The sequence below is a fragment of the Phodopus roborovskii genome, unplaced genomic scaffold (genome assembly GCF_943737965.1).
Source record: "Phodopus roborovskii unplaced genomic scaffold, PHOROB, whole genome shotgun sequence".
Lineage (NCBI taxonomy): Eukaryota > Metazoa > Chordata > Mammalia > Rodentia > Cricetidae > Phodopus > Phodopus roborovskii.
The window spans coordinates 2,745,526-2,757,877 of record NW_026125506.1 but is presented as its reverse complement, the minus strand read 5'-3'; the positions used below and the strand labels follow the sequence as shown (position 1 = coordinate 2,757,877).

General features: G+C 55.2%; 1 protein-coding gene across 1 annotated transcript in view; it reads left to right on the top strand.

The window, feature by feature from the left end:
• The window catches only part of LOC127215893 (uncharacterized protein KIAA1671), a 46,542-nt gene that overhangs the window by 19,819 nt on the left and 14,371 nt on the right, over positions 1 to 12,352 (top strand). Inside the window, exons 2-3 of the mRNA XM_051176363.1 lie at positions 7,894 to 8,040; positions 9,703 to 11,286. Coding sequence (XP_051032320.1) covers positions 9,755 to 11,286 — 1,532 coding nt within the window. The 5' untranslated portion in view covers positions 7,894 to 8,040; positions 9,703 to 9,754. The remainder of the gene's footprint in view (positions 1 to 7,893; positions 8,041 to 9,702; positions 11,287 to 12,352) is intronic.

Here is a 12,352-nt window from a genome sequence, read left to right as displayed (position 1 = left end):
GGTGTGTTACATTTGTTTGTGCTGCATTTGTTTAACGGTGTGAAGCTGTGTTGCTTTGCCTGCTTAAGGCACCTGATTGATCTAATCAAAAGCTGGACGGCCAATAGCTAGGCAGAAGAGAAGTAGGCGGGACTGACGGTGGGCAGAGAGAATGAGTAGGAGGAGAAGTCTAGGCTGGAGGAGAAGAGAGAATGAGGGAGAGAGAGAGGGAGAGAGAGAGGGAGGCATTCAGAGCTAGCCACGCAGGCATCCCCCGGCCAGACATGGAATAGGACACAGAGAATGAAAGAAAGGTAAAAAGCCCGGAAACGGAAGATAGACAGAGAAAAACCGGTTATGTTATAAGAGCCATTGGGCCAGGCATAAGATAGGAATTGACAATGAGTCTCTGTGTCTTGATTTGGGAGCTGGTTGCTGGTCCAAGAAAGCCTGCCACACCCTTCCTCTGTCCTTGGTCTTGAGTCAACACAGGATCTCATGCAGCGCCTCAGTGAGAGGCCCCAGCGTCCCGCTCGGGGAGTGGGGCTTCCCCATAGCCAGTGTCTCCCCTCTCTATTTTTCTTGGCAATTTCCTTTTTCACATTAAACAAACAAAAGAGGGAGCCTTGACCATTTCCTTACTTCTTGAGTGATTATTCTTTTTTAACTTTTCACATTTTCAGAAGTTCATTACCATTATTTTTACAAGAAGCATAAAAACAGACACGTTGTTGCAAACACAAAAGCTGCTCAACTTTCCTCGGTTCAAGAGGAGGCCGCAATAATAATCGGGTACAGTGAAAAGCCAGGGGTATTTTACAGCCTGCAACCCGGCGGCAAGTGGCGGAGGCTGTTAGTGGTCAGGGTGAGGGCTGTTTTCTGTGTTCATTTGGTACTGAGCCGGCGATGGAGAGGTGGGTGTCGGGGCCATCTGGGCACCAACTTCCAAAGGGCACTGGGCTTCAGGTGACCCTGGAAAGGGTCTGTGACCAGGGTAGGTATAAGGATGCAGGGGTTACCCTGGCCAGCCCCTGTCACCAGGCAGAATGCACTCAGGCAGTGCCCTGGTCAGCCCAGGGTTCCATGGTTGGGTAGTCTGCACGGAGGTGCAAAGAACCCTTTAAAAGACAGACCCCCACCCACTTATGCTCGCTTTCCCGCTGTTCCCCTGGGGCAGACAGGACTTTTCCTGTCTCCCTCTTCTGTCCTCTCTCTCTCTCTCTCTCTTTCTCTCTCTCTCTCTCTCTACCTCTGTTCTCTTTCCTTCCTCCTCCCTCCCCTTTCTAACAAAACTCACTTGAGCTCTGTCTGCTTGGCATGTTTGTTCCCTGCCTTAGTCACCCTCGCCCATCATGGGGTCCAGGCATGTGGAAGTTGTACAGGGTACAGGGCTGTCGCACCCATGTGTGAATTTGGGTGTACTCCGTTCTGCATCTCTTCCCCCTTGGGGGACTTGAAAACCTTCCGCAGTGGAGCCATCGGTGCTCCATGAGAAGAGGACTTGGTTAGACCTAGTGGAACCTTGCTTGTGTCTTGGGAGTTCTTGTGCGGATATGAGACTGCGTTCTGGAGAAGGGATTGCCCAGTTACCATTTCCCCTGCTGTGTAAAAGGTTTCTCCCACTTCTGATGAGAGCACGGGATGCTAACATTCTTCTCTGAAGTCAGTTGTGCTGTGCAGTGTTGAGCTGGGCCCCTGGGTGGAGTCCTGCTCTAGTGCTGACCTTCATACAATCCTCTCCCTGGCCCTGCAGGCCCCGCACAGCCTCTGGGCTGGTCCCAGCCAACTCCCTTCTCTCAGTGCACATTTCTGATGATAGCCTTTAAGTAGAGCAGGGAAGATTCCTGGGAGATGAGGCCAGCCAGACTCCAATGCCCACCAGCTGTGTTTGTTGGGTCCTTTTCTGGGGAGTGGCTGCAAAAACCCCTGACCTCCAGCTGGGAAGAGAGTCAGCAAGGAGAGTGGTCCCTGGGAATCGCTGTGCAGGCATTTGGGGCTGGGAGAGAGGCTCACACCCTGTAACGTGTAACACCCTCTGGCCCAGCCTGCAGGCTTCTGGGCATGATTCCCCAGGAAAATAGTTAGCTGCCAGTAGTCAGTCACTGTATTGTTGGTTGTTGTTTTTGACACAGGATTGATTAGTGGCCAGGAACTCCCCAAGTGGGCAGTGCTGGCTGGTCATAGATGGTCACAGAGTACCAATCAAGCACTATGGGTTATGCACTATCAGTCCAGCTTTTTATTGTTTAATTTTTTTGGTTCTGAGGTTCAAACTCAGGACCTTACTGACTGAGGTGTTTCTGTCCAAGCGTCAGTTTTAATGTATTGTTTCTTGAAGGCCCTGGGGTGGGCCAGGGCTTGGAATATCAAATGAGGGGCTATCCTTACGTATTCTGAGCTCCAGGAAATACTGTGTAAGGTGTTGCAGCCGAACACACTGGTGACATACTGTGACATTAAACAATAAGAGAACTAGATTCTGCCGTGTGCGTCATGTCGACCCTTGAGAGGCTGTGGCAGGAGGATTGCCTTGAGTTTGCTAAGTTTGGGCTATAGTAAGACCCTGTCCCCAAAAAACCAAAACCATCCCAACAACGGACAAATTGGTCCCTAGACAGCATGCAGCGTGAACTGGTACCATGTAGTGTGTGTCAGGCTCCTGTTCACACCAGGGATGCCCACTGGTTCTGGCCGTGTGGCAGAATGGCCTCAGGGTCTCCATGGTAGGGTTTAAGACTAATGTTTCCCTGTGGGCCTGTGGATGGCTCAGCCAGAGAAGGCACTTGCAGCACAAGCCTGATAACCCAAGTACCCCCACCCCTATCCCGGGGTCCCCTGCCTGGGAGGAAGAGAGTATTCAACCCCAAAGTTGTCCTCTGACCTCCAAGTGAGTACTGTGACACACGTGTGCACCGTCTCATTCACGAGTAATTTAAAAACAAACCAAACTTGCTGGACTGGGGTATGGCTCAGGTGGTAGCGTGCTTGCCTAATGTGCTCAAAGCCCAGGGTTTTATCTGTAGCACCGAGTAAACTAGGTACGATCCCACTGTAGTCTGGTACATCAGGAGCCCGTGTCTCAAACAGGAAACAAAAAACCCCCGAACTTTCTGCTGGTTTGAATAGCATTTTTTACATCTCAGGTGGAGCTGGAAGTGACCCCTTGAAGATGCCAGCCTTACCTGGAAATATGACCAGAGCCGTGAGATCAGTCTGGTCTTGGGGATCTCAGTACACACACCAGAATCATTAGTTCTATAAAGATTACCAGTAAAGGTCTCATTCCCCCCTCTGGGCCACATGGTGAGCTGTCACTCAGAGCCACAGAGGGTGTCTCCTGAAAGAGGCCTCTGTCTGGGCTCAATAAAACTTTATTTGCAAATCCAGGCAGAGGGTCGGCTTAGCATCCATGGAGTAGTTTGCCAACCCCAATCTGGAGAAAAGCAAGAGGGATTGAAGGCCGCTTGATGACTGGGTTCTCCGGTGGCTGTGGTGTCCCAAAATAGCACAAATTGTAGGAAGGAACTGGCCACGGAGCTTGAAAAGGCGGATATTTACTTAATAGGGGGTGGGGATGGATTGTAACACCCTTCAGATGCACAACTGGCCTGGGTATCTGACGGCTTGCTCCCATCTTTGAGGGGCTGTGGCAAATAGTCCTGAACTGCGTGCGCGTCACCAGGCCACTTGTGGATCTCCTTGGTGGGTGTGACTGTAGGCTGAGGGCCCAGAGGAACTGGAGCCAGGCTGGGATGGGGCACTTGGGACTGTGAAGCCCTGTGGATTAGGATGGTGTCTGCAGAGGGACACAGGACACGCAGCCTGGAGACTCTGCTTCCTCTGCATCTAGGCAACTGCCCAGTGTGGTTTCCGTCTGGCTCCCTTAAGTGGGTACCTTTTCTGTTGGGGAGTTTCAGATCTAGAACCCTGTCTGAGGTCCAGGAAGCTGGCCTGTGCTGGGATTGTGCCGGTGCAGTTGGAGAGGAGGTTGATACAGAACCAGGAAGCCTCCAGCTGAGTCCCGAGTGGCAGAACCCATCAAGGGTCCTGGACCCTACCTCTCAGGTCAGAGGCTAGAGGCAGGAGGACCTGGTCCCCTGGGCCAGGTCCTGTCTGGAGAGGAGCTGAGAGAAAGAGACTGCAGGGGACACAGACCCCATGATATCAAGTGGCCATAAGGGTTGACCCACAAGGGATGAAAGTCTAATGTTGCTAGAGGCCAGCCCAGGGGCACCGGGGAGCCATTGCTTGGAGGAGTGTGTGTCTAACAGTCCTGCTTAGGATGAACTTGTGATTCCTCAGGGGTTCCAGGGCGCAGGAGCCCTGTGCTTTCAGAAGCCTACTTTACATTTTGAATTCTACTTTTTCCCCCCGGGCTGGCAGCGTGTAGACCATACCCTTTCCCAGCAGCTTCCACAGACCACAGGACCCAGCCAGCTTGGGTCTCAAGAGGAGTCGAGCACAGTCTGTAAAATAAGCCTGTGTTCAATACTCACGAGCTGGTCAGTACCTGACATGGGACAAACTCGAGAGGGGAGGACCAGGGAAGCCCGGCTATGACGTTTGGTATTTTAGTTCCCCTCCCCAAGCTAGGCGTGCCTCATTCGCAACTTCCCCGTCTCAGTCTCCCAGGAGCTGGGATGACAGGTGTGCACCACCACACCTGGTGAGCGTGCATGTGTGCATGTGTGCGTGTGTGCGCGCGCGTGTGCGCGCTTGCGTATGTGCCTTGCAGCGCTGGTCTGAAACACAGGGCCTCTTCCTTGCTAGGCAGGTGCTCTGGCCCTGTCTGTATCCCCACCCTGCCTGTCCTCAGGAATGTCCTCAGCCCCTGCCTTGGAGTAGATGCTTGCCTGCACAGGGATGGGTGATGTGAGGCTGCCATTGCGGGGACTGGGGAAAGAATGGACACATTCCAGTGACATCTGCCGACCCAATGCCTGCCTGGGCCACCTGGGAGTCTATGGTGGAAGATCTGTGAGCCCCACTCCATGGAGAGGACGTTAGGCAGTCTCTTCCGGCCTCTTCCCACAGTGGCCGGTTTGCTCAGAGTGGCTTTGCAGATTCGGGGGCCCAGGTCATGTTGTGGAAGATGCCGAAAAGGTGTGAGCCCTAGCCCTCGTCCCTCGCCAGACGGTGGCGTTCTCAGGACTCGGGCACTGAGACAACAGAGCAAATGGCACGGTGAGCAGCCAGAGACACTCGAAGGCTGCTTGACGCAAGGCAGACGCAGCTGCTGAGATGAAGCAAGGCCTCCATGTTCTGGTTTTGAACAGAAAGACCCCACAGCCCCAGTTCAAGCCGCAGGGAGGGCGGCTGGGCTCTGCAGGGAGGGTTCCATGGATGTATCCGAGCGCTTTCCGTCGGCCTTTGTCTCATTTCCTGCCCTGGGTTGTTGCTGGATGGTTCCTTCCACCAGTGGTTCTCTCTACACACAGCAGCAGGGACTGGAAATGTGAAGTCGGCCCGTGGATTCAGAGAGACCAAAGCCCGTGTCCCAGGTTCAGCTATAACTGAGGGTCCACTATGTAGCCCCCCCGCTAGAGCTATGCTTGCGGCTGGCTTGACCGCCTGCTCTCCTGGTGCAGTCAGCCTCCCAACCCCCAGAGGGCCTCTGTCTGCGTCCCACGGTCTCAGTGACCGTGTATGAACCAGGGCCAGGGAGGGAGAGTCCTTGCTTAGTATGCATAAGGCCCTGTGAGATCAACCAGCCAGTCAGTGCACATGTGTGCGCGCGCACACACACACACACAGAGACTTGTTTAGACTCAGTTCCCTTCCTTTTCCTAAGTACCTCTTAGTGGCTTTACTCGTGGCATGTCAATTCTGCACATACCCACAGTGAGCGAGGCTGCCCGAGGAATAAATAGCAGCCGGTTCAGTGCGAGTGGGCTTCTGCCGTGTTCTGGAAGAGACTGTGATCTCAGATTGGGCGTAGCATATGTGATGTGTTCCAAGCTGAGTTTAAAAGTGTCTGAATGGGCTCCTTGCCATTTACAACAGGGTTGAGTGAAAAACGGGAGAATCCTGGGCTTCTGAGGTTGGGTGTGGTTATTTAGGCTCTCAGAACTTCTGTGGCTCATGGATTTCTTCACCAAGCTGTTGATTCTCTGGTGTAAGTCCGTCTATGAACCGGAGACGGTGAACCGACGACATGCTTACTTTCGGCTTTCACCCATGTCCTCCGTGGCTCCTGCATCAGGACTCTGGGGCTGGTTTAGGGTCCCCCTGTGGCTGACATTTGTGAGCCGCTGGCTGCCCTGGTGACACTGTGCCTATTAAAACCATGGGGAGGCACATCTGCCCACGTGTGCCTTGTCATGCCGGCACAGCTGTAAGATGGCTGTGGCCACCGTGGGTGTATGCAGTGGCCGCCGAGAGAGGGCGCCCATGGGTCACCCCGTCTGACAACAGGGCTTACTGCTGCAGGAACCCAGCCTGGGACATAGCCATCCTCTTAGAATAGTGGGGATCAGGGTAAGAAGAATAGCTCCTTTCATTTATTCACTACTTATACATCCAATGACTGTCTACTACGCGCTGTTTTGTGACCAGCCGTTGTGCAGGGGATGGGGTGGTCTGTGAGCTCGCTACTGAAAACAGAGCCAGGATCATGTCCTATCAGTGAAGCTGTCCTGCAGCAAGTCCTGTGGACTTCCTGTTGTCTGTGACGCTCTGTCAGCACGCATGTGGGGCCAGGCTTGTCTGAACTGCGGCCCCTGGGGTGGGCCCAAGGTGTTCATCTGTGTGTGAGCGAGAGGCACAGCCCATACAGCCCAGTGCGTGAAAAGGTCCCGAGGAGGCTTGAGAGCTTCGGAGGAAGTCAGTGTGTAGAGAGTGACCGAGTTAGTCTCGTGTAGCCTGTGTGGTCTTATATTCCTGATCCCCCCGCCCCAATGCATGTGCCACTGCGCATGGCTGGAGACACCTCAAGTGCTTGGCAGATGCCTCTTACAGGTTGAGAACACCAACCACAAGGCATTGGTCTCTGGGCAGTGGAATCCCACGCCTTCCCCACTGTAGACCACTGCTCTCTGTATGCAGTGTGACAGCTGCTTGTGTGTGCATGCCTGTGTCAGTGTGTGTGTGCATGTGTGTATGGGTACATGTATGAGTACATGTGTTCATTAGTGTGTGTGTGTGTGCATGGGTGTTTGAGTACATGTGTTCATTAGTGTGTGTGTGTGTGCATGTGTGTATGGGTACATGTATGAGTACATGTGTTCATTAGTGTGTGTGTGTGTGTGCATGGGTGTTTGAGTACATGTGTTCATTTGTGTGTGTGTGTGTGCATGGGTGTATGGGTATGTGTTCATGTATGAGTGTGTGTCCATGTGTGGGTGGATGTACATGTATGAGTGTGTGTTCATGCATGTCTGTGCATGAATGTGTCAGTGTGGGTGTGTGTGTATGAATGCATGCATGATCATATGTGTTCATTACTGTGTGTGTGTGTGTGTGTGTGCATGGGTATGTGTTCATGCATGAGTGTGTGTTCATGCATGTCTGTGCATGAATGTGTCAGTGTGCGTGTGTGTGTATGAATGCATGTATGATTATACGTGTTCATTACTGTGTGTGTGTGTGTGTGTGCATGGGTATGTGTTCATGCATGAGTGTGTGTTCATGAGTATGCGTGCCTGAGTGTCACACACACAACTGAGTTCCAAGAATGGAGGGTGTCTCCAGTTCACATTCGTGCAGGCAGTAGGTGGGGGGGGGGTAGGGGGGTGTGGCAGGGGAGGCGTTTACTGAGCACCTGTGTGGACCCTGCACGCTGTGCTTGAATATGGAAAGGAGTGTGAGTCTGAGAGCTGGAGGCGACGCCAGCGGATGCAATTGGAACCCGAAAGCGTTTGCACCGTCTGTGCGGAAGGAACTCCGGAACCAAGCTGTCTTTCTGTGTCTCCCCAGCCCTGCAGAGACAGCCTGTGGGCACAGCCGCCTTCTCCCTGCTGCTTCTGCCATGGGCGAGAGTGGGCAGCCCATCCACCATGAACTGTGACCCTGCTGGCATTCCCAGGTGGCCCTGTGTCCCTCGCCCGGGACCTGACAGCCTGGGTAAGTGGGCGCTGGGGGCTGGGCTGGGTGTTGGGAAGGTGAGGTTGCCGTTGCCGGGGAATTTTCTGTCTGTCCTTTGTGTCCCATGTCCCGGCTGGGCGCGAGTTGTAGAATGGGGCTTTGAGAGACCACCATGACTCTGAAGTGAGCGTCCCAGGTAGGGCTCTGCCTGGGGACTGTTCCTATGGAAAGCGGCCGGCTCTTAGGCAGCTGAGTGGAGACAATGTTCTTGGTTTGGGGAGCTGGGATCTGTTAGCCCATGGGGTGTGTAATGAAGAGAAAAATGCCAGAATCTGTCTGCCTTCGTCTCCTGCAGTGAAGGAGCCACACGAGGCCTGGGAGGTCCTTGGGTAATCAGGACACTGTTTCCATCTGATCACCTGCAGGGGCTGCTGGGCCATCTCTGGGGCAGTCAGGAAGGGCTGGCTGTCATGGCCGAATCCTGGTGGGTTAAGGGCAGGGAGACTCAAAGGATGCAGGGCTGAAACTCAACTGTGTGCTCTTCAGTCATCACAGCACCCGGTGGGTGGAGGCAGGAGCTCAAAGTAGGGAGTTCGAGGTCAGCCTTGGCTACAGGAGATCCTGTCTCAGAAAGCAAAAACAAATAACAACAGAAAAGATCAGGCAGAATGGGTGAGGGAGGGAGGTGTGGTTCAGGGCCTGTCTTCTTCCACCAAACCCACCTGTCTGAGCTGCTGGGTGATTCAGGGTGGGGGCTGGGGTGGGGTGTGTGCCTCCTGCCTGAGGGCAGGTCTCAAAACTGAGCAAGTCAGGCCAGGGGCACCCTGGCCACTAGGAAGTGAGAGCCGCCTGCAGGGTGGACGGGCACGGGTAGAGAACCAGATGCACTAGGGCCTCTCACAATAAAGGGCTGGGCCTGGCTCAGCACGGGGCGTGTGCAGCAAGCGTGGAGTCCTGGGTCCCTTTCTCACCTCTGCAAAACCAAAAACCAGGGCACACAAGGAAGCTGGCGAAAACAGTTGTTCCATAGCAAAACCAACAGCAAATAGGTAACAGTAGGTGAAGTGAAAATAAAACAACCGCCACCTTCCTCCCCCCCCCAACTTTGGCTTTTATTAGTGCTCGAGGAGATAGATGGGAAGGAGGCAGCTGGCAGGGTTCCAGGGCTTTTGGGTGGCTTTGTGACCTGAGGGTGGTTGCTTACCCTCTCTGTGCTGGGTGATCATGCTGGGTTTGCTGGAGCTGGCCTCCAGACTGGCCGAGGTAGGCAAGGCCTCAGACCACAGGGCTTTGCCTGACCTCTCTGAACAAGAGCCCAGCAGGATGGCTGTGGGTCTGGAGCTTGCCCAATGAGACTGGACTCTGGGGCTCGGGGGCTCTGTGGGCTCTGTGGCTCTGGGGCTCTGGGGCCTCTGAGGGATCTGGGGCTCTGGGGGATCTGGGGCTCTGGGGGCTCTGGGGGCTCTGGGGCTCTGGGGGCTCTGGGGGATCTGGGGCTCTGGGGGATCTGGGGCTCTGGGGGATCTGGGGCTCTGAGGGATCTGGGGGATCTGGGGGCTCTGGGGATCTGGGGCTCTGGGGGATCTGGGTGCTCTGGGGCTAAAGTCTCTCTGTCTCATTCCCCCAGACCCTCACTCTGAGTCCTACAAATACATTTTGCTAAATTTACTGTTTAATTTTTTTTTTTTTTTTTTAAAGCAGTTGCCTCCACGTTTCTGGTGTGCTTAATCCTCATGGAGCTACATCCGTAACCATGGTGACGCGGGTCGAAGTTGGCTCTATAGCATCCCTGAGGGCGGGGCCGGGCCTTGGTGACATCAGCAGGGAGGAAGCCCTGAAGAGGTCCTACTTTTGCCAGACTGGAGACGCCCCTGGGGCTCCCTCCACTAGGCTCCTCAGAGCAAAGAGCCCCCTACGGACTCACCTGTTCCCTCTGCCCATCGCCCCCAAGCCTTTCCTTAAGGACCTTGAGAAGAAGGCTCCTGTCACATCTTCGTGGCCTGGTGCCTCCCAGTCCTGTCCCTCAGCTGAGACCAACAAGAAGGAAGCTAAAGAGAACGTGGCTAAAAGGATGCCGAGCTTAGCCGGCCAGGAGGCAGACAGCGGGGAGACCCTGCAGAATGGCCCGTCCGTCCCTAACAAGGCCACGTTCCTGAGGTCTGGCCCCAGCACCATGGGCCTCTTTGAAGCGACCAAAGCTGGATCCAGCCTAGGCAAAGGAACCAGTGAAGGGAACGGGGAGGCCAGCTCCCGGGCAGCCCAGGTGTCTTCTCCCTTAAGTGCCAGGCCTGAGGTGGCCGCCAAGCCTGCCCTCCCCGCCCGAAAGCCCTCAGTGACCGTGCCCAGACCAACCTCCCTGTCACGGGACTCTGGGTCCACTGTATCCCAGGAGGAGGCAGGCCAAGCCCAACCTTTGCCAAAGGCCCACAGTGTGGAGGACCCTGCTGGCCAGGCTCCAGAGGTCAAGCCTCGCCCGAAGAGACGGCCCATGTCGGCAGTGTTCAGCGACTACCTGCAGCCCCCCAAACCAGGCCCGGGTGGAGCGGCAGCCATGGGAAAAGTCCCTCCTATACCTCCGGAGAAGACGTGGGTGAGGAAACCCAGGCCCCTGTCTATGGACCTGACGGCTGTGTTTGAGAGTAGAGATACATTGCTGAGGAAGGCGGCCAGTGAGCAGAGCCCAGCAGAGGCCCAGGGCCCAGAGAGGACCAGCATGGAGCTCAGGGGCGATGCAGAGGGCCCTGCCTGCATAGACGCCACCCCTCAGGACCCGGATTCGGACTTCCAGGAGGTGGCCAAGAAGATCCACGCACGGAGGGAGAAGGCCCTTCTTAAGCAGACAGACGCAGACAGTCCCAGGACCCCCAGGGCCAGGGCTGTCCCTGGAGACGATCAGAGTCCCCAGGCTGAGGGAAAACCAGACCAGCAGTCACAGAAGGCGCTGGAGTCCCCTTTGCCCAGGCCAGGAAGAGGCCTGGGGCTGGCCCAGGTCAAGGGTGGCATGTCCAACCAGGAGGCTCCTGCAGGGATGGAGAGGAAGTCTGCCGGGAGCATCAGGAAACGCCTCAGCCTGTTTGAGGAGAGCAGCACTGTGGCCTCCGCAGAGCTGTCTGAGCCCTCCCCTGTGACCCCCGAGTCCCCGTCCACAGTGCCAGAGACTGAGAGAGCTGGTGTGAATGTTCAGGCTCGGATCAAGGGCTGGACTGTGGAGAGCGCAGGGGTGAAGCCAGAGGTCAGGAGAAGGGCCTCTCAGGGGCGGCCATTGCCTGCCGATTTGACCAAACTGTAAGTGTACACGTCCCAGAACTTCGCTTAACCCTCAGGCTGCCTCAATACCCCCTGGCGAACCCAAGGCTAGCCCTACAACTACACACAAGCCAAGGCCAGCCCAACAACTATACACAAGCCAAGGCCAGCCCAACAACTATACACAAGCCAAGGCCAGCCCAACAACTACACACACACACACACACACACACACACACAAGCCAAGGCCAGCCCAACAACTACACACACAAGCCAAGGCCAGCCCAACAACTACACACAAGCCAAGGCTAGCCCAACAACTACACACAAGCCAAGGCCAGCCCAACAACTACACACAAGCCAAGGCCAGCCCAACAACTACACACAAGCCAAGGCCAGCCCAACAACTACACACAAGCCAAGCTAGCCCAACAACAAGCCAAGGCTAGCCCAACAACTACACACAAGCCAAGGACAGCCCTACAACTACACACACACACACACACACACACACACACAAGCCAAGGCCAGCCCAACAACTACACACAAGCCAAGGCCAGCCCAACAACTACACACAAGCCAAGGCCAGCCCAACAACTACACACAAGCCAAGGCCAGCCCAACAACTACACACAAGCCAAGGCCAGCCCAACAACTACACACAAGCCAAGCTAGCCCAACAACAAGCCAAGGCTAGCCCAACAACTACACACAAGCCAAGGCTAGCCCTACAACTATACACAAGCCAAGCTAGCCCAGCAACAAGCCAAGGCTAGCCCAACAACTACACATAAGCCCAAGGCTAGCCCAACAACTACACACATACCCCACCGTTGCCCCAAGGGGAGGAGATGGTAATGATTGCTCTCAGAGGAGGCACAGAGCGTGGGGGCATCCCTAGCACTGGGCTCAGTCGGTGCTTACCCTGGGAGCGCAGTGGGAAATGAGGTTCCCGGTTCACAGGTGTGGGTAAGAAGGCAAGGTGCTGTGGTAAAGCTGGATCAGTTCCAGCTCAGCCTGGCTCTGTGGCTAAGCTGTCCCCAGGGTCACACTGCCTTTTAGATTAGAGCAGGGATGACCTGTGCCTCAGTGGCAGACTACCCAC